General features: G+C 39.5%; 1 protein-coding gene across 3 annotated transcripts in view; it reads left to right on the forward strand.

Moving 5' to 3' along the window:
• Positions 1–20,216, forward strand: part of TMTC2 (transmembrane O-mannosyltransferase targeting cadherins 2) — a 393,432-nt gene that overhangs the window by 144,820 nt on the left and 228,396 nt on the right. For all 3 annotated transcript variants that reach the window (XM_061125343.1, XM_061125360.1, XM_061125351.1), the window contains exon 2: positions 16,726–17,296. In XM_061125343.1, the coding sequence (XP_060981326.1) occupies positions 16,726–17,296 (571 nt within the window). The remainder of the gene's footprint in view (positions 1–16,725; positions 17,297–20,216) is intronic.

Genomic DNA, 20,216 nt, shown 5'->3' on the forward strand with positions numbered 1-20,216 from the left:
TTTGCCTGCTTAGAAATGGAATGCATACTCATTGAGCAATCATTGGCCAACTAAATCAGTTCTGTTGGAACCCTAATATTTAGTCAGTTCTCATTGGTTTGATAATTGCAGTTGATAAATAGCTATAGCCTCCTGTTCCTTCTGAGGCTCTTCTCTTCCTTTACTATCTTGTTCTCTCATCCGAGATGAGCTGGACCTCCCCAAGGACCAGCTATTTAAAGTTTAATGCTGAATGTAGTAGAGGCTCTAGAAAACCCTTTCAGCACTGCCAATTCTATGTCAGTTGTTAATGTTTTGAATATCATCCCTGAGTATAATATAATGTATGTGAAATCCACAGCCAGCAACTGACCACTTACCTTAATTACAAGGTCTAGTCCTCCAGATTGTATTTGAGGCACAGGAGGGATTTTAGAGGGAGTTTTCAGTGATGAAAGCTATGTGGAACTTTACTGTGAAAATTGTTCCTCTCATTCAAATCAGGAAAAGGTTTGGGACTTTGTCTGTTCTACCTATCAACTTATTTTCCACTTTACTTTGTCTTATCAGAGTGTTGCTCCAGCCCTTTGCATCAGGTTTTCCTTTCGTTAGTGTAGAAAGTAAGAAACAATGGTATTCTTTGTATGTTCACAAACATTGTTGACTCTTGCTCCTGTGAGCCTATGGAAAAGGAGTCCTGTGTATACTTTAGTCGGGAAATGATTTTGATCACCTTGTTAATATGCTGGGACAAGCCTAGCTAAGTGGGGCACTATGGTAGCAAAGTAATGGCCTCCCAAATATAGCCATATCCTTATCCTCAGAACCTGTGAATATGCTATCTTTAAAGATTTAAAATGGGAGATTATCCTGTGTTATCTGGGTGGGTTTGGTACAGTCATGAGGGTTCTTGTGGAAAAAGAGAGGCAGGCGAGTCAGGCAGAGAAGAGAGGATGAAAGCAGAGGTTGTTATGATGAAATTTGTTGCTGGCTCTGAGGATGGGGAAAGAGCCCATGAGCCTGCAAATGGCTGCTGTCAGCTGGAAAAGGAACCAGATCCTCTTCCAGAGCCTCCAGAAGAATAGTCCTGACGTTGACTTCTGCCCAGTAAAACCCCTTTTGGATTTAAGGCCTTTGGAACTGAGAACTGATAAATGTGTGATTTTTTGCTACTAAGTATATAGTAACAATAGGAAAATAATGCAAACACCAATATCCCCCCCCTTTTTTTGCCACTAATTAGAGTTATCTGGTTGCAGTTCTTAAACTGGTAAGTACAAGCCAGAGGACAGAAGAGAACTGCCTGGACCACCTCCCTTCCTCCGTCATTGTGAAGACAGAAAGGTTGGGGTTTTGTGTGGTTGGTGTTCTCGCTCACAGATCTACTCAAAATTTTCTTCTATTCTACCATCATGGTTTTTTTTCTTTCCGTTTGCCTCCTCTGATTACTTAGTCTCTAATCTGTATAATATATACAATAGCCAAAAAAGAACAAAAAATAAGACCCTGCTAGATGAAAAGTAAAGATGGAAGTCTAATTTTCAGAAGGGTCTTTTCACATAAACTAATACCTGTTCTTGAAGAACTCCCCCCCACCCCCCACCGCTTGGAATATGACATTCACTGTCACCTTGTCATAACAGAAGTTTTGATTCTTAATGTGGGTTACACTTGAAAGATGGCTTGACGCGGGATAAACCAACTACAGAGGTCTGCTTGATGCAAAATAAGTACTAAGGCTGAAGCTCAGGAAATAAGAAATTTGAAAAGTAAATGACTTGATTTAAGAAATGTAGAATAGTGACTTCTCAGTGGAGTTTAGTCAATTAATTTTCATCAGAGTTCAACTTTGAAATTGGGAAAACTATAAAGAACGGTTTGGCATGATTTTAATAGTCTGTTTTTGAAGTTGTTGTTTTAAAGACTAGAAGACTTTTTGATCAATAGAAAAGTCAATAAATGTAGAGCACTCCATGGTGAAATCCTTCTGTTCCAGACAGCTTTCCAGTTTGTTACACTAATTTTGTATCATTTAGACCTTTTAGACCATGCTGTGAGTTGCAAAAGAAACAGTATTGACTAAGGGGGATTGACTAAATGTTATTATTCTTCAAGAATAACTTTTAAAAAATATTTGATTGTGTGTGTGTGTGCATGCATGTGTGTGTGTGTGACTGTAAATGAAATGGGGGCAAGGGCCTTCCCAGTGCAGAAATTTCAAGACTGGAGACATTGGATTAGCAGAAATAGCATTTGAACACCAATGTAAAGATTTGATTTTTTTCCCTAATCCTCCTCCTTCCTCACTATGTGATCTTGGATGAGAACATTTATTTTCCTCTCTAAAAAATATAGGAAAAGCATTTGTGACATCATGTGAGGCATATAAAAATATTTTGAAAACTAGAAAGTTCCATATATATGTTGTCATGGTGGTTCTGATATAAAGTTCCTCATCATTCTTCTGTCCTCTGTTAGCTACTTAGGGGATCCAGAGAGAGTCACAAGCCACGACAGACTGGTGTGACCAGTGTTGACTTTAGCGTGATGGCAGCATGGGCATCACAATGTCCGCCTGTCTGTGACAAGTGTGGCTTTGTTTCTCTGTAATTGCATTAGTCTCCTAATACCATTTCTACCCTCAGTACTGCTAATGCAGCATGATCAGTATAAAAATAGTGTTAGTTCCAGAGTCGTTGCTTGTGAGCATAATGCAGATAATGAAACTCTTGTTTGGTTTGAAAGTTAGGCTTTTGGTGGGGTGTACTTCCTATCACGATGATCATTTTCAGCATATGGAGCCCATTAAGTGGTGTTGGAACTGGATTCACAGTTTAATGTGCTAACACTGCATCTGTTTCTGCCCTGATGATAGCACCTGGATCAGTTTAAAACTGATGTAGAAGTTTAAGATGTGGTGTAGTTAATTTCTGAAACAACTGTTGATCTTTATACGTGTGAACCCCATGGTCTTTCAAATTCCAGATGAATTCACTGCCATTTAAACTGATACCTGTGTGTGCTTTCAGAATGGGAAATAAAAAACACGTGCCTTCCCCTCTAGGAACTTTTTTTTCACTTAAATTCTGAGAGGTGACAATGATGAGATTATTATTATTTTTTTCCTTTTTGGGGGGATGGAGAAGAAGATCCCTTTAGGTTGTCCCCTTATAACATGTATCAAATAACTCATCCAAAATGAATCGTTGATGGATGATTTTCCTTTCTGCTTTGACAAGCACAGGCATACACATAGTCCAAGCCATTGATGATGCTGTAAGTCATTGATTCCTCTTGAAAGCCCTGGAATGGACAAGTATTAAAAATTAAAGTGGGATTATTCTGTTACTGAGACTGCACATCTTATCTCTGTGGCTGGCTAAAAGCAGAGTGCTAGTTCACTGGAGCTTTGAAAAATGACTTTTCCCAATGACCTCCTGCTTTTTAAAGACAGCGGAGTTTGGAGTTTCTTTTTAGAGTGTTAAATGCCCTTGGAGGGTTGTAGTACAGTTATATTCCCATTAGAAAGATTGAACTTCTCTCCAGGATCCCCCCAGAAAAGAAACCATTAGAAGGCAGAGCGATATAGCATTTGGGGATGTCTGTTCTGTTCTCCTCCCCAAGGCAACTTTTAATGTTAGTTTTTCAATGTGAAAATCCATCTGCTCTGAGTGGAATGACCATGATAGAGTGTGTGACATTGCCTTTTCTTACAAGATGATCACATTTCTGATCTTAAACTCTAGATTGTCTTCCGGGCCATCACAAATTATTGCCAGTTTACTGCCCACCTGCCTAGGATTGGCTTATATGAAGAATGTATAGAGGACTCTTTAAATACTATGTTGACTTTTACATTTTGTTAGTAAAGATTTAAAAGGTTTAATATGTATTGTCCTGCTCTTTAGAAGTTGGTATCTTTGAAAATAATGAAGTGTGTGTGTGCTTGTGTGTGTGTGTATGTGAGAGAGAGAGAGAGAGAGAGAGAGAGAGAGAGAGAGAGACAGTAGAAATCCCTGGAGTAATCCTTTTCCTACTTTGTGCAAGAAAAAAATAAGTCTTGGGAAGCTCAAAAAATAGTTTGCAGAGCACATTATAGTTTTATTAGACTTGATCTTTTTGTCAAAAAGAAATACCCAAGCCTAGCTTCTTTGATGATATACAACTGTTGGGCATCCCATGAGGCCACTTCCCAGAATATCCTAATTAGACTTCTCTATGACATCAGTCCTGTGGCTTTTTTTCCTCTATTACCCTTTTTGGTCCCTTCACTTAACCTTACTGTCATCTATTATCCCAGATGAGTTAGACCTCTGGGAACATCATTCTCACTCTCTTAAGTTTGGCTAATAGGATTAATTAATGATGTATACAGGCACAGTTTCAAGTGGGTGTGGTGAGGGAGAGAGGAACAAAAGGATCTGAAGAATATGCTAAGAGAAAAGATAAACAATGACAGGAACTAAATGCTAGGTGGAATTCTGTGTTGTAGAGTGGTATACTGCAGGCTCCAGGAAGGCAAGGGAGGTGATTCACTGTGAGAACAGCCATTTGCTAAGCAACTACTGTGTGTCAGGAGTTAGCCTTATCTTATTTCATTATTATCTTACTTTATCTCCCCCCAGGAACAGCAGTTTAAGATGAGAACACTGACTCATCCATTTAGTATATTCAAGAGGAAACATATGAATTGAGATCTGGCTAACTCTAAAGAGTGTGTACTCTGTGTGTGTGTGTTTTACACTTAACATGGATTTTAGGAGTTGCTTCAGATAAAAGATATAGATTATTTTTTATAGACTAGAGTGAAAAATTGGATCTGTTATGCTTAGATTCCTCTGATTAAATACTATCTCCCATTTCTTACAGAAAGGTTCTGCTTGTTTGTTTCATTACTTGTGAATTTATTTAATTAGCATGGATACTTATGTGTTGAAAAAAATTTCTTTTATTGGCAATGGACAAGGTGACAGAAACTATGTTTAATGAAGGCAGTGATGGTTAATACTGAGCAAAAATGATCTTGTGGTCTGTTTTGAGATTTCTAGTCTTGTGGAGGATTTAGTAGTCTTAGATACAGAGGGTAAAACATACCCTTCTCATATCCAGCTCTTCCAAGTTTGAGGATTCAAGGGCCTGAAAAAGGGTAAAATATACCACACTGAAGAGTCTTAAAGGGGCATGTTGGTGCTTTACAATTTGTTCTGTTTATAACACGAGCTCTGAGAAAGATGATAGTTTTCATTGTTCAGCATAAGTATTTTATTTTATTTTATTTTCAGCATAAGTATTTTAAGGGCCTACCATGTGATTTATTTAAAGGGCCACAGAGCAAAAAGTGTCTGGGCTTCCTGAAGTTTGATATATTTCCTGATAATTAAAGCTTGGTCAGGGAATGACATCTAATATATATTAGAAAGTACTATGTTTTGGAATGCTGATACATTTGAATGGTGGAGTTAGTATCTTTCTTTCCTCATTCTGGGATGAAATATCTCTTGCCTTCCATGTCAAATTAGAGACTTGCTGGTGGTTTGTGGACCAAATGTTTGGGTACTTTGTGTAGGCTCATCTGTGTTAGTTTTAAATTAGAGTGTTTTCCCTTTGCCTATCTGTTTTTCATCAGGGCTCATCTATTCTTGTGTCCAAAAAGACTCTGATTTAGCTGTGAGGCTGGTTTTATTGTAGGGATGTCTGTGTCTCCTGTCATCACAGGCAGTCCTGGTGAAACATCCCATGTTGTATGTGTGTTGCTACAATATGTTTAAAGTCTGATCTTTCTCAGATGTATATGTGTGTGTATAACTATTTTATGGCTGAAAAGGGATGCAGACAGCACAATTTCTGCCAGAATATGTTTTCTATTATATTTTGTAATATGAAATTATAGGTTAGTTTTTGGTTTTTATAAAGCTGCCTTTTTCACCCGTCACTGGGAGACAAGTGACACCTTCCTTTGACTCACGTTTTCCAAGACTCCTTAGTGTTAAAAGAAGACTTTCTTTCTGGAATGTAGAAATTAAAAGAATATGGCACAAAAGCATTTTTATAGCCTTATTGAGTCTTGAGGGCAGATATATGGATTCCAGACAAAATGCAATAATAGACTAGGATTTTACTTTCAAATCGTCTTACAAACACTTCTTGTGGGAGATTTATTGTCCATGTGGAGGAACAGAGCTGCTTTGAAGGTTAAATGGAATAGCTTAGAGAACAGTGTTCAAGGTCTTTCTCTGCCTCTTATTAAGTATATGCTTTTCTTTAACTAACTTAACCCATCCAGCTTAGTTTTCTATTTTATAGCAGTATTGTGAGAATAAAAGGAGATAATGTGTGTGTGTGTGTGCTCTGTAAGCTTTGTGATCTCAGTGTAAATATGAAGTAGCACTTGTTTTATTATGTGTGTTTAGTTAGAGTTAATGCTTCATTGGCAGGAACAGGACATTTCCCTCTCTCTGATAAAGCATGTAGACAAATCCTGGCAGAACTAAGAATAAGATACCTCTGAAAGTCCTATTTAAGCTTACAAAGCAGTTCAACCCCTGTCATCAAAAACAGAGCACCAGACATAGTGTTGGACAGATACAGCTTTTGTGTGAAATCTAGTTGCTCTGAAACTCTGAAGGATAAACAGGAGAGTGTATGTAATTATGTATGATCGTCTCTATGGTATAGTAGGGTGTATGTGGACAGCAGTACCAGAATCCCACAGAATAGGTTGCTTAAAGAACAGAAGTTTATTTTCTCGCAGTTCTGGAGGGTTGAAGCCACAGAAAAAGGCGTGGGAAGGTTTGGTTTCCCCCGAGGCCCCTTCTTGGCTTGCAGATGTCCACCTTCTTGTTGATCTTCATGTTTTTTTTTCCCTGTGCTCGTGTGCCTCTCCTGTCTCTCTCTGCGTCCAAATTTTGTTGATGACACCAGTTATTAGATTGCATTTGGGCCCAGCCTAATGGCCTCATTTTAACTTCGTTACCTCTTTAAAGCCCGATTTCCAAGTGTAGTCACATTCTGAGGCACTTAAAGATTCAACATATGGATTTTAGGAGGACACAATTCATCCCATAACATCGGGTCAGCAGCAGACGAGGAACCGAGGTTTGGATTCCGGTGTGAGCGGCTCTGATCTTTACCAGTGCACTTGTCTCTGGCAAGACTGCTAACTTGGCATGTGCACATCTGCTTACTCATGGGGGTGGTGACAAGGATTCAAGATAGTCGTGAACATGAGCACATTTTGTAAAATGTAAAATCATGATATAAATGCATGGTAGTATTATAACAAAAGTACCTGTGAGGGATACATTGGCAGCATGTGGAAAATTTTAAGAGACAAAAGATCATTGCAAACATTTGGCTAAAAGAAGCTTCTTGGCTCATCTCTTTGGCTGAAGGAGGTGCATGGATAAAGAACGGTGATTTAGTTAAGACTTAATTCAGAGAAGACAGGAGTTAGGCTTACAGATAAACCAAACATCTGGATGATGTAGTGTGAATATCTTCCCATCTCCCAGTGCCTGTTTTCTTAAAGCCTGTTAGTTTCTTGGTTGGAACAAGATTTCCCCTGCCTTCCAGGGTCTGGCAGCAAGCGCTCTCAGTGGATTCCCAAGCAGTGGTCTTAGCCGGAAGGCAGTTTTCCTATTTACTTTAAGTGACGGTTTTATGATCCCTTCTCAAGGATATGATTTTTCTTTAAGGTAGTACTTGACTAGTTGAAAAAAACTTCCGTGTACTTCAGCATATCTGTTCTGAAATGTGTACAGCATGTTTCTATACATAGGCAAGTGTTTTAACTGGAAAGGTGTATTCTAAGCTTGCATGCCTACCCGTTTAGAATGCATCTGGATAATCAAATTCTTAAGCACAAAGGTACATCATCATCTTTTATTCTTAAAAGCACATAGAAGAAGACTACAAATAGGTGTTCTTGGAATCGCATGGTTATGCTTATGCTCTCTTTCTTGGCTTCTGGTGTCTATCAGACACCAGAATCTTGTCTTTTTTGAAAGCTTTGAATTATATTAAAATATATAATCTCATATTCATTTCTCCTCTTAGAAAAGACAAACATTTATAACTTTTTGATTGTTTGTTTTCTTGGCTGCATGACACACAGGATCTTAGTTCTCTGAGCGGGCCTCAAACTTGAACCCACTGCAGTGGAAGTGCAGAATCTTAATCATGGGACCACCAGGGAAGTCCTGTAATATTTTAAAGTAGAAAAATTATAAGGAACCAGTTACACTTTAACGCACAGACCCAATTGTAAGGGAAATATAGTATGAAATGTAAGAAAACCAAAATTTAATTACCTTTTAATAGAACTATGAATTTATGAAAACCTGTGAAACTGAAATTCATAAAATATACAAAGTAGTGTACTAAAGTGGTTCATAAACTTTGAGTTAACTTTTGAAACTGAAAAAGCTTCATAGAACCTCTTCTTGTTATTGTTGTGTGTTTGCTCAGTCATGTCTGACTTTGCAACCCCATAGACTATAGCCCACCTCTCTGTCCATGGAATTTTCCAGGCAAGAGTACTGGAGTGGTTTGCCATTTCCTTCTCCAGGGGATCAATCCCATGTCTCTTACATATCAGGGAAGCCCAGAACCTCATCTGCTGCTGCTGCTGCTGCTAAGTCACTTCAGTCATGTCTGACTCTGTGCGACCCCATAGACGGCAGCCCACCAGGCTCCCCTGTCCCTGGGATTCTCCAGGCAAGAACACTGGAGTGGGTTGCCATTTCCTTCTCCAATGCATGAAAGTGAAAAGTGAAAGTGAAGTTGCTCAGTCGTGTCCGACTCTTAGCGACCTCATGGACTGCAGCCTACCAGGCTCCTCCGTCCATGGGATTTTCCAGGCAAGAGTACTAGAGTGGGGTGCCATTGCCTTCTCCAGAACCTCATCTAGAGGTTGCTAATTTAAAGTCTGGAAAATCAGGAATAAAGATATTTTCATTATGCTTTTAAGTTGAGACTGATTCAACTTAGTGCAAATGTGAAGAAGGTAAGTTGTAAGTATAATATTTTATGTTATGGTGGCATCATATAGATATAGTGAACAAGTAAATATGCGGAAAATATTTTTTATCATGCAATTTGCAAGGCAATGAAAGAATTTTAAGTTGTTAAGAAGCTAATATTAAGGTAGAGGACTATTTTAATCAGTGAAATTAAATGCTTGGAGTATGGTTTTCATGATAACCCCATGCTATTAGAGTTTGCTTTAATCTTGCAAAATGCTTTTCATATTAATACTTGAATAGACATTTTTAGGTAACAGAAGTTTTAATTTTATAATTAAAAAAAAAGTTATTTTACTAATGTTTTTATTGGCTGTACCACATGGCATGCCATCACATGCAGGTCATTAGTTCCCCATGTCCCCCTGCAGTGGAAGTGTGGAGTCCTAGCCTCTGGGCTGCCAGAGAGGTCCCAGAAGTTTTCATTTTAAATCAGTAGCTTTCTTTTACATGGATTATTGAGTTTTTTCTTGACCATTTCCTGTAGAAACTCTGAAAATGGCAGCATTGATTCATCTGTGGAACTAAAGACACTTATTTAGTCAAGGTTCATCCTATTCATTTACTTCCACCAAGACAAGAGTGTCTGGGAAAACTCTAGACTTGGGAAGCTCTAGAGAGTGCAACAGCTCTGGGGTTCAGCTCTGGGGTTCAGTTTAACTGCTGCTGGGGCCATGTTTAATCAGATCCTTACTTTCTTTGTTTTGGGGGTGGGGGACTGGAGAGGGTTGCTGTTTAGATATAGTTCATAAAACTCCTTTATTGCTTATAGGAAAAACTCCTAAAGGGATGGAAGAGGGGACCACTAAGAATATTCTTTAGTTACAAGGCTGAGCATTCTCAGACTTACCTTCTCGCAAAGCTAGCAGTTACTTGTGGGCCACGTCCCTTATATGTTTGACAACAGGCACTTTGTTACTCCTGTGGCCTGGTTTCATCCAACATCAAGACAGCGCAATTTACGTTAAAAAAAATTGCTCGTTTCTTAGGAGGTCATCATCTCTGCCACTGAAGGGTTTACAATCCAGTAGGACGAGATGAAGATGGAAACAAGTAAGTTTAGGAATGTGTTGTGTGTGTTAATGATAAATTCATGCCTTAAGCGTAGTGCCTTCCATTTCTGTGGGGCCTGAGAGAAAACTAACATGCCCCAGAACCAGAACAGTGCCCTGCACCAAAATTTACCTGCTTTACCTCTTCCTCCAGGAATCTGAAATGCATTGCTTCTCCCCAGACTGAGACCAATCCTTAGATGTTACAGTGGATCTTTCATTTCCCTACCCTGGTAGCTAAGTATTTGCTATTAACTAGAGCTTTCTAAATATAATGGCTTATCCCTAAAGGACTCTAATGAAAGGATTATAGGTTAAGTGGCAAATGTGTGCCAAAGACTTTTGGGTAAGCCAATTACCTTGATGGTTTTTCTCAGTTAATTGTTAGAGAGTGAATGAACTGCTTTTAGATGAAAGTGATAATTCTCTCTATACTTAAATCAATGTGGATTTTTTCTAAAAGATGAATGCAGTTCATCAATACCAATCATTTCTAGTTAGAATTCAGTTCAACAATACATATTGAATGCCTCCTATGTGCAGGGCTCTGAAAGATAAATAAGAAGCTGTTCTGTTTCTTAGGTGTTAACAGTGCATTGGGGAAATAATGCAAGTTCTAATGAGACAATAGCTGAAGTGGACCTGACAACCATCAGGGAGCTTGATGTCTAGCAACATTGCCCTCCATCTCATGAAGGAAAGTAGTAACACAGAGTAAATGCCAGTGATCCCTGCCGCTCTATCTTTCAAACTTTACTCCAGCCCAACCAACCTATTGCTCACCACCTTCTCACCTGCCTCATGGTCGAAAATATTGCCCATTAGTCTGGTAATCTCCCAATTCAACTCCCTTTAACTCCTTCCATGTATTTAGACATGCTTTTCCCCCAGCAAGCTCTTGATCCGCTAAGACTTTCAGGAGTCTGTTCTGTTCTCCCACAGCAATCATGATTTCGTGCTGGAGTAGTATTTATCATGCTGCAGTGAAATTGCTTGTATACATCTTTGCCTCTTCTCCTAGACTGTTTCTTAAAGTCAGTGCATCTGTTTTGCTCACCATCCTATCTGCAGTGCCCCTTAAATAGTGTTTAGCTCATCATGAAATGAATGAATAAATGAGTGGGTGAGTAATTTTCTTAAGACAGAATCAGTCCTTTTTGTTGAGCTGTTATTTTCAAGAGGGTAGAGGAGGGGAACTATTAAAATCACCTGTGTCCTGATTTCAACGCATATATTTTGTTTTACTCTTCTGAAATGCCTTTCATATATCATCCCATTTAAGATCCCTGATGACGGTAGTAAGAAGTCAGTGTTATTAATAGGAATGTGGCAGTGTGCAATGTTAAAATCTAGCAGATTTGCAATAACTAGTAAATACATTGGGGGAGACTGGCATCACAAACGAGTGTTGGTTAAAGCACATTTGGATAGACATAAACTGGTTGAATGGACTGCCCAGGTGGCTAGAGGAAGAGAATCTGCCTGCCAATGTCAGCCATAGGAGACACAATCCCTGGGTCTGGAAGATTCCCTGGGGGATGAAATGGCAAACCATACCAGTATCCTTGCCGGGAAAAGCCAAGTGAGCCACAGTTCATGGGGTGGAAAAGAGTCTGACACAATTGAGCACTCACATACATGCAAACTGGGTGAAGAACAACAGGTCAGGCAGAAAAAGGGAAAAAATTATCTGAGCAAAGGCCTGAGAGCTGGGGAATTCAGTTGACATTAGGATGCATGTGGAAAAGTAATGGGCAATTGGCCTAGAAGTCATAATGGGATTGGCTGTGAACTCTGGGCTTAGAGGGGTTGTTTATTATGGTAAGAAATAGGGCATGATGAGGGAGTCTTGTGAAGCAAAGTGATAGTGTTAGGGTTATACTTCAGGAGTTAAATTTCAGGAAGTTTCTCTATCCACAGCTTGCATAATAGATCAAAAGGGAAATGAAAGCAGGCAGGGATGACTATTTAGTTCAGTTTAACAAATATTTGTTATGTGCCTAATACATATTGGGCATTGGAGAAAATATACTCTTTCCATAAGAGAACTTAGAACCTAATGAAGGAAACAAAATAATTAACAGTGACTTTTAGTAAAAATCTCTTAAGCAATAGAAGTCAGAAATGAAGGAAACCTGAATGAGGAGAAGAGAAAAGGAAAGTTAGAGGAGATTCAGGGGAAATTTGCATGTTGAATTTTTCACTGAGGTCTTGACCAGTGTCAAATTATCCTTAACCAAATTGAAAGTAGATGTGGGAGCAAAGAGAGAAGACAGGTTCCAGCTGCACTAGGAATTAACTGCCTCTTTGTCACCTTGATCTGTTTTTCCTTTTGTGTATGTTGGCCTCATTCTTAGACTCTATCTTCAGGGCCCTTAGCACCCTTAGGGCTGATCTCATTCCCCTAAGATGTCCTTTCCCAGGAGATTATTAGAGCTGCTTTGACTCTGATTGACCTGGCTGGCTGCTAAGTCATGTCTTATGGCCGGGAATAGGGATGGGGGATATAGTACACTGACTGGCCAGATCACAAGATAACTTTCATCAGGAGGTGAGGACAACAGCTTCACTCTATTCACATGAATGGAGAGTGGATTTGGCCTGTTCTCAAAAGGAAAAAAAAACGGGGCACTTTTAACTAGAAGAAGGTGTTTGGAAAAACCAGTCCATGACACCAGGCAAAGTAGATTTCAAACATTTTAACATTGCCCCATTTGAATTTCAGCACAATTTGTGAGAAGTTTATCCACCAACTTGGTAAAGAAGCTGTGCTCTAGAGAGGCTAACTGGCCATTTGGTAAGCAGAGGAACCATGATTTCATCATTCAGATACAACTATCACCTGGGCCAGTAGACGTGTAGACTCGTGAGCACCACCCAGGCTGAAGGTGTCAATGAGAAAGTGCCCCCTGGTTGCAGGCATTGGAGATGATGACCACCAAGGCGAAAAGTATAGAGCGAGCAAAGGTCAGGAGACAGAACTGGAAAGAAACATCCACATCTGTGACACAAGTCTGAAGGAGATGGTAGCCAAGGAGGGTTGGAAAGAGGAAGTCAAAGAAGATAGAAGTTTGCTTGTATGCAATTACATTACTTTTTACTATCAAGTCTATTAAAGGACTATTGTGTGGGAAAAAAAAAAGAGAAAAATAGGAAAACACTAAAGGTAAGATGTTGTGAATGTTTATTATTTTGTTCTGAGAGTGTCATTAAATCTTAAAGGATTTTAAAGTGAAGCAGTCATGACCATGATGCATAGATGCTGACAGCTGTGAACATGAAGAAAGAGCACTGTGTTTCCATGGATGGCTGGAGCAGTGATTGTTTTGTGTTAACGGTGATGCTACTACTCCTAATGACAGCAGCTAATATGTTACATGTATTACATGTACCACTGTGCTTTTTGCTAACTCATTAACTCCTCAAAATGGTCCTATAAAGCAAGTACAGTTGTTATCCTTATTTTGCAGATAAGAAAACTGAGGAACAGAGAGGTGGAATAATTGGTCCAGTTGGTTCTAGAATCACTTTTCGTTAACTGTTGCATCTCACTGCCTTTCCTGGAGATAGATAGGTGTGCTTGGGTAGTACAGAAGCAGGGCAGATTAACAAAGGATTTATGCTCTTTCTTTTTTATCCTGCAGAACAAATTTCAATCCATCACCTAAAAAAAAAAAAAAAAAACTTTTCTTTTTTTCTTTTTTTTTTTGCTTTTTTTAAGTGTAAAGTTTGGCTTTTACTTAGTTTTTAGTAGAACAATTGAAAGTACTTGGGGGAGAGTGTGCCATTTGATGTTTGGAAAATCTAAGCATCATTCCTGCTCTGAAGGACTAATGGTCATCATTCATGTGGGTGCTTGTGACTGAAAAGGTCAATGGACAGAAAAAAAATAGCAGAGAAACACACACAAGGACGGTTGGGATGGTGGTGTCACATCATTCATCAGTTTTATAACAGTGTTGACCTTTGTCAACATTTTTTAAAGGAAAAATCATAAGGCAGCAAAAAACAAAGAGCCACAAATGAACAAAACTGAAAACAGGTTAAAACCCCATTGAAGACTTGAGAGAATAGATCTTTTTGCTTCCAAGGACAGTCTCCTAGTCCTGTGTTCTCTGGAGAATTCTGCCTACATTTGTATCTTTTCCACATCTGCTACTTCAACATTCTTCATCTTTCCCAGAGTGAAAATTTCCTAATTGCTTAGTGTCTTTCTGAATTGTCAATACCCACTCACAGAAGTAACTTCAGATTATAACAGCATGAAATTTTGTTTTGACTTAAGCCTTTCTATTTGCTGAGAAATAGTAGAAGAGGTTTCCCTCTTTCAGTTTTGGACTCAGGTAAGAAAATTCAAATAGATGAGAACCTATTATGTTTAGTGTTGAATGACTACCTTTGCTTCTCATTTTCCTGGCATATTGTTTAGATTCTATTAAATCCCTTTTGGTCCATTTCTTAATATGATGAAAGGGATGTATATTTCATCCCTTATCACTGACTTGCATGTGTGTGATGACTTATATTCTAAAGCCCAGTATAATTTAGTCTTATTTCATGTTCTTGTGCCATAATATTCATTGAGTAAATAAAAACCTACCTAATAACACCCATCAGATAATTTTATCAGACTGATGTCTCCACTAGTGGAATATATTTTGAACATGGGTGAAATGTTCCTTTGCTGTTACATTTTTGTTTTATTGATGCTGTTTGCCGTTTAAATTTTTTCCTACAGTGCAGAAAATTTAGGACTGTGCCTCAGTTTTTTTCTCACAGTGAAATTATGAGATTTGTTGTTTTGTCCTTTGTTTTGAAATTCTTGTTTCATTGGAGCTAGACTTATATCTTGTTGGCTGCTGCGGATTACTAGATTTATTGCTATGGACATAAGAAATTCTGGCGACTTTGAACCGATTGAAAAGGAAAGCTGGTTGTGGAGCTGAACTAAGAGCATGTAGAAAACTGGTTTAGGGAACGTGGCTCCATCCTATATGGGTCTGCCACTGAAAGGGTGAAATACTGTCAGGGTGAAATACTGTCCTAAACAAAACGTGCTTCTCAGCTTTCCTTGCTAAATTAGCCAAGTCTTATCCCACAGTGTTCTGCTGTTGAGCCTTCTGCTGCCCCGACTTTGAATATATGAGTGTTTCTGCATTGATAATAGAGAAATTCACATCAGTATTTAGGTTAATGTTTAGTGGAGGCCAGTTGGCTTTTTATTCCCAATGGCTTGAAATCAGCTTTCTCTGACAACACTGTTTGGCAGTTTTTCATATTTCTTTAAAATATTAATTATAACCCATCAAGTCTTAAGCAATTACTTCTGGGGTAGACTCTTGATGAATGTCATAACAAGGTGTTTTAATTTAATGGATACAGAATAACAACTGTTTCTAATATTTTAAAAGCCAATTTATATGGAAATTCATTTGTACACAGTCAATACACAGAGCCTTGTAAAAATCAAATCAAAATGGAAAATCAAACCACCATGACATAGTAGGTCTTCTGTTAACAAAGGATTTCACTGATGAGTAGATTCAGCTGCCACTCGCTAATACTCTAAATAAAGAAGAAAGAAAGTGAAGTCGCTCAATTGTGTCCCCATGGACTGTAGCCTACCAGGCTCCTCCGTCCATGGAATTTTCCAGGCAAGAGTACTGGAGTGGGTTGCCATTTCCTTTTCCAGGGGATCTTCCTGACCCAGGGATCTAACGTGGGTCTCCTGCACTGCCGGCAGACAGGCAGTAGTTGTTTGCAGGCAGCAGTTTGGCAGTAGATTATGTATGTAGTAGTGCTTGGCAGAGTAGATAAAACAGGCATCGACATACATTAATGGTCACTGGCTCATTCTACCCCCCAGGTGCACCTGATTTCAGAAGTTGTGGGTCAAGCTGAATTTAATAAGGAACTTTCTGTAGATTAGAATACAGTCTTTGAAGAATAGTAATAGTAACAGCTAACAGGGCCAAGATGTTCCTTGCATTAGGTCTCTGGAACATGCATGATTCTGCAAAGCAGTGTCCTTTGCTTTTCTGCGTAGAAGATAAATGAACAATTACAAGAGTTAGAAATGTGGAATCTTGGGCTCCTCCTCGACCTACTGAATTAGAACCTTTGCTTGCCTGTTAACAAGATCCCCAGGTGATCCTCATGTATGGGAATCATTTCCCTGGGCAGCGATTTTATCTAAAATTTATTTCTACTAACAGAGCTAGTCCTTCCTCTAAGTCTATCCCCTACATCAGTATTACCTGAGACTTTGCTTCTTAAAAAATGCCTATTCTCAGGCCTTATATCAGCCTGGTGCCTGAGATCTGCATTTCTAGCCATCATTGCCACAGGAAGGCAATTGTTTGACAACATCTTTGAAACTGCATTCATTCTCCAAAGGTATTTGTGTTCAAACAAAGAAGAAAAGCTTTTGAGGAGAAGAAATACAACCCTAATTGTGGTACCTAGTAAGTGTGACTGGGAGGATCTGAATTCAACCTCCCTGTGAAGCCACTCTAAGGCTTTTTTGCATTAATCATGTACACCCGGAAGCCCATCTAAAACCCCGTGATGAGAAAGCTATGCAGGAAGGCGATGTTTCAGTAGTATATTTTAGTAATGTGTTTTTTCTCTTTCTGTCTTTTACATTTGATTTCTTTTCTGACATTGTTTTTTAGCCGTGCTATCAAGACGAACCAGGACCTTCTCCCAGAAACCCCCTGGACCCACATTTTCTACAATGACTTTTGGGGGACCCTACTCACCCACAGCGGCAGCCACAAGTCCTACCGGCCCCTCTGCACTCTTTCTTTCCGCCTGAACCACGCCATCGGAGGGCTGAATCCCTGGAGCTACCATCTGGTCAATGTGCTGTTGCACGCGGCGGTCACTGGTCTCTTCACAAACTTCTCTAAGATCCTCCTTGGGGACGGGTACTGGACCTTCATGGCTGGCTTGATGTTCGCCTCTCATCCCATCCACACGGAGGCAGTGGCCGGAATCGTGGGCCGGGCTGATGTGGGGGCCAGTTTCTTCTTCCTCCTGTCCTTGCTCTGCTACATGAAACACTGTTCTACAAGAGGCTCCTCGGCCAGGACCTGGGGCTGGTTCCTGGGGACGGGCATGTGCGCCGGATGCAGCATGTTATGGAAGGAGCAAGGCGTCACGGTCCTGGCAGTTTCCGCCGTTTATGACGTCTTTGTCTTTCACAGACTGAAAATGAAACAGATCTTACCCACCATCTACAAAGTAAGTGACTGTTGGGCATGAGCATCGGGTTACTGAGTTCCCTCTGAGCTTGATCCCCTTTCCCCATTTGAAAAAGCAGATTATTCTGTTTCAAAGAGAATTTAAAGTAAGTTACTTTTTGATCTTCGTGAGGTGGAAGTGTCCTCTCTGGCCTATCCCTACTAACCTGGGTGTCAGTCTCTGATTATTTTATTTCTCTGGTTTCTTAACTTAGTTTCATGATTTCCGAGAGGGTAGAAGGACAGTTCTGCCTTGTAAAGAATATGCATCTTTATTTATTTATCCTTGACTCCTTTATTTCCGTCCAAGTCCTGTAATCCAATAAATTGCCTGTAATAGGTGTTTGAAAAAATAACACAGCTGATCAGTGAGCTGGATGCTCGACTCTGGAAAGAGGAAATCCTCTGCCGTTTGTTAATATTACTTTTCCTAAACTGACTTTGGAAAACAAACCTCTCTGCTGTGCTCTGGGAAGTCACATTTTTAAATAACGAGTCATATTTACCTTTTCCTTGTTGTAGTGTATAAGAATAGAAAAGTCAAAACAGAAATTGGTTATTATAAGTTCTGCCCTGAGGCCAATTAAGACCTTTGCCTCAGGGCTTAATATGTGTTCTTCCGAATTCCCTCAGTGGTTTCAAATGCAGTGTTGTTTGAAGGTCACAGAAGCACTTTTGGAATCCCAAGTACTAGAAGATAACTGAGCAGCTTCCTGCTGGTGTGTTAAGGGGACGCCTCCAGTGGACTAGTGCATCTTGAGAAACTGCCTGCTTCCCATCTCCACATCTTCCCTCCCTCACAATAAACTCAGACTTGCCTTGCCTTTGAGTAAAACACTGAACTTAGCCAGTGCTTGCAACCTCAGACATGATTCAGACCAGCTCCTTTGTCCTTTTGGATTCTCTTCAGCAAGGAGTGTAATGGTTTAGGATACTGACCCTGAGAAAACTGTCAAGTGTTGTAGTTTCAACTGCTTTTTTCCTCTCAATTCTTAATTTTGCACAAAATCGAATTGGGAAGAAATTGAAGAACAAAATGGAAGGAAATAGAAACATTTATTTTGAAATGACTTTTTTTTTTTTAACTTAGGAATAGTAATTACTGCTGTGCTTCTGCTCTGTGGGGAAACAACCTGTTTACTTAGAACTCAAGTATCAAGTGCTTAATGAAGTTCTTTTGTGATTTCCATTAACTGCTGAATCTTGAAAACCCTCAATCGAATTTGGTGCTTTGAAAACAACATAGGTTTGAAAGGCAAGCTCTTAATTTCAAATTAATTTTAAATATTCATTCAAAGAAATTTAGGGAGAACAATCTTTTTCTTTCTTTTATTTATTTATTTTTAAAATCTTTTTCTTTTTAAAACCACATCATCAACAATAGCAAGTTTTCTTGTTGTACTGGAAATATAAATAGAATAAGTCATGGTCCTTGTCTTTTGTAAGGGTGAGAGCTATTTGGGGATGCAGATTGGGTGTTTTAAGATCTTGATAGCCTGTGTAGCACTGTGTTTTCTTCTGCAGAATTTTCATCTTACCATTTCATAAATTAGGAAATTATTTTGATATGTCAGTTCAGGACTTGCTTTTAGGATTTTTGAAGTTCTTTTCTGAGAAGTTTTTAGTTCTCTAAGCTTATTTTCAAGGATAAAGTTGCTGATAGAGCTCCTTACTATAAGCTTGTCTCATGTAATATTTGGGACATATTTATAAAAGAAAATTCTTCTTTGTTTATCTCAAAGTACAATACAACTGGGCATCCTGTATTTTATTTGGCAGCCTTACTCATGCAACTGCTGCTTAAGAAAATGAGAACTGCCACTAGTGCAAGGAAAGAAAACTTTTCTTTCCATCTAAGTTCTTTGGTTGAGCTAATAATTAAATTGCCATAGGACAGATTAACAGAATCTGCCTGCAGTGCAGGAGACCTGGGTTCCATCCCTGGGTTGGGAAGATCCCCTGGAGAAGGAAATGGCAAACGACTCCAGTATACTTACCTGGAAAAATCCCATGGACAGAGGAACCTGGTGGGCTGCAGTCCATGGGGTTGCAAAGAGTTGGGCACAAAGTTCCCCATCCTGTGGGAAAGGACTTAATGCTTTGATGTTCAGTGTCTTGAGGAGTTCTCAAGTGGAAACTTACGCAGGCTCTCTGGTAACCACTGCTTGTGGGCAAGGAAGCTAGTCATGGCAGCAATACCCTTCATCTGATAGTTGCTATCTCAGCTTAGCTTTTTCTTTTTTCTTAGGTTTGGCCTTGTGAGCTTAATGAGGGCATTTGGATAATAGATTTTATAGATTTGTGAGAAACCTGGAGATGATCTATGCCTGGCTCCTTGTCTCCAGCTGAGGTGTAGAGAACCAGAGATGTGAAGGTCACCCAGAAAATGGAATCCCTAGAACTAGAAGACATATTTGTGACTGTCTAGTGATCTTACACTGTAAGGGTATGAAGATGAATAAAGAAATTAGATGACTCTGCAGTAGAGAAGGAAATAATAAGCATTGAATCTTAACTTGCACTGAGTGAGTCGCCTTGAACTAGCTCAATGACCTGTTTCTTCATGTCAGAATAGAGATCATGTTCTCCCCTGGAGAAGTTGGGAAGGTTACACGGAATTGTATGGTGTTTGTTGTGAACTGCTGCTGCTGCTGCTAAGTCGCTTCAGTCATGTCCGACTCTGCGACCCCATAGACGGCAGCCCACCAGACTCCCTGGCCCTGGGATTCTCCAGGCAAGAACACTGGAGTGGGCTGCCGTTTCCTTCTCCAATGCATGAAAGTGAAAAGTGAAAGTGAAGTCGCTCAGTTGTGTCTGACTCTTAGCGACCCCATGGACTGTAGCCTACCAGGCTCCTCTGTCCATAGGATTTTCCAGGCAAGAGTACTGGAGTGGGGTGCCATGGCTTTCTCCATTGTTGT

The sequence above is a fragment of the Dama dama genome, chromosome 3 (genome assembly GCF_033118175.1).
Source record: "Dama dama isolate Ldn47 chromosome 3, ASM3311817v1, whole genome shotgun sequence".
Taxonomy (NCBI): domain Eukaryota; kingdom Metazoa; phylum Chordata; class Mammalia; order Artiodactyla; family Cervidae; genus Dama; species Dama dama.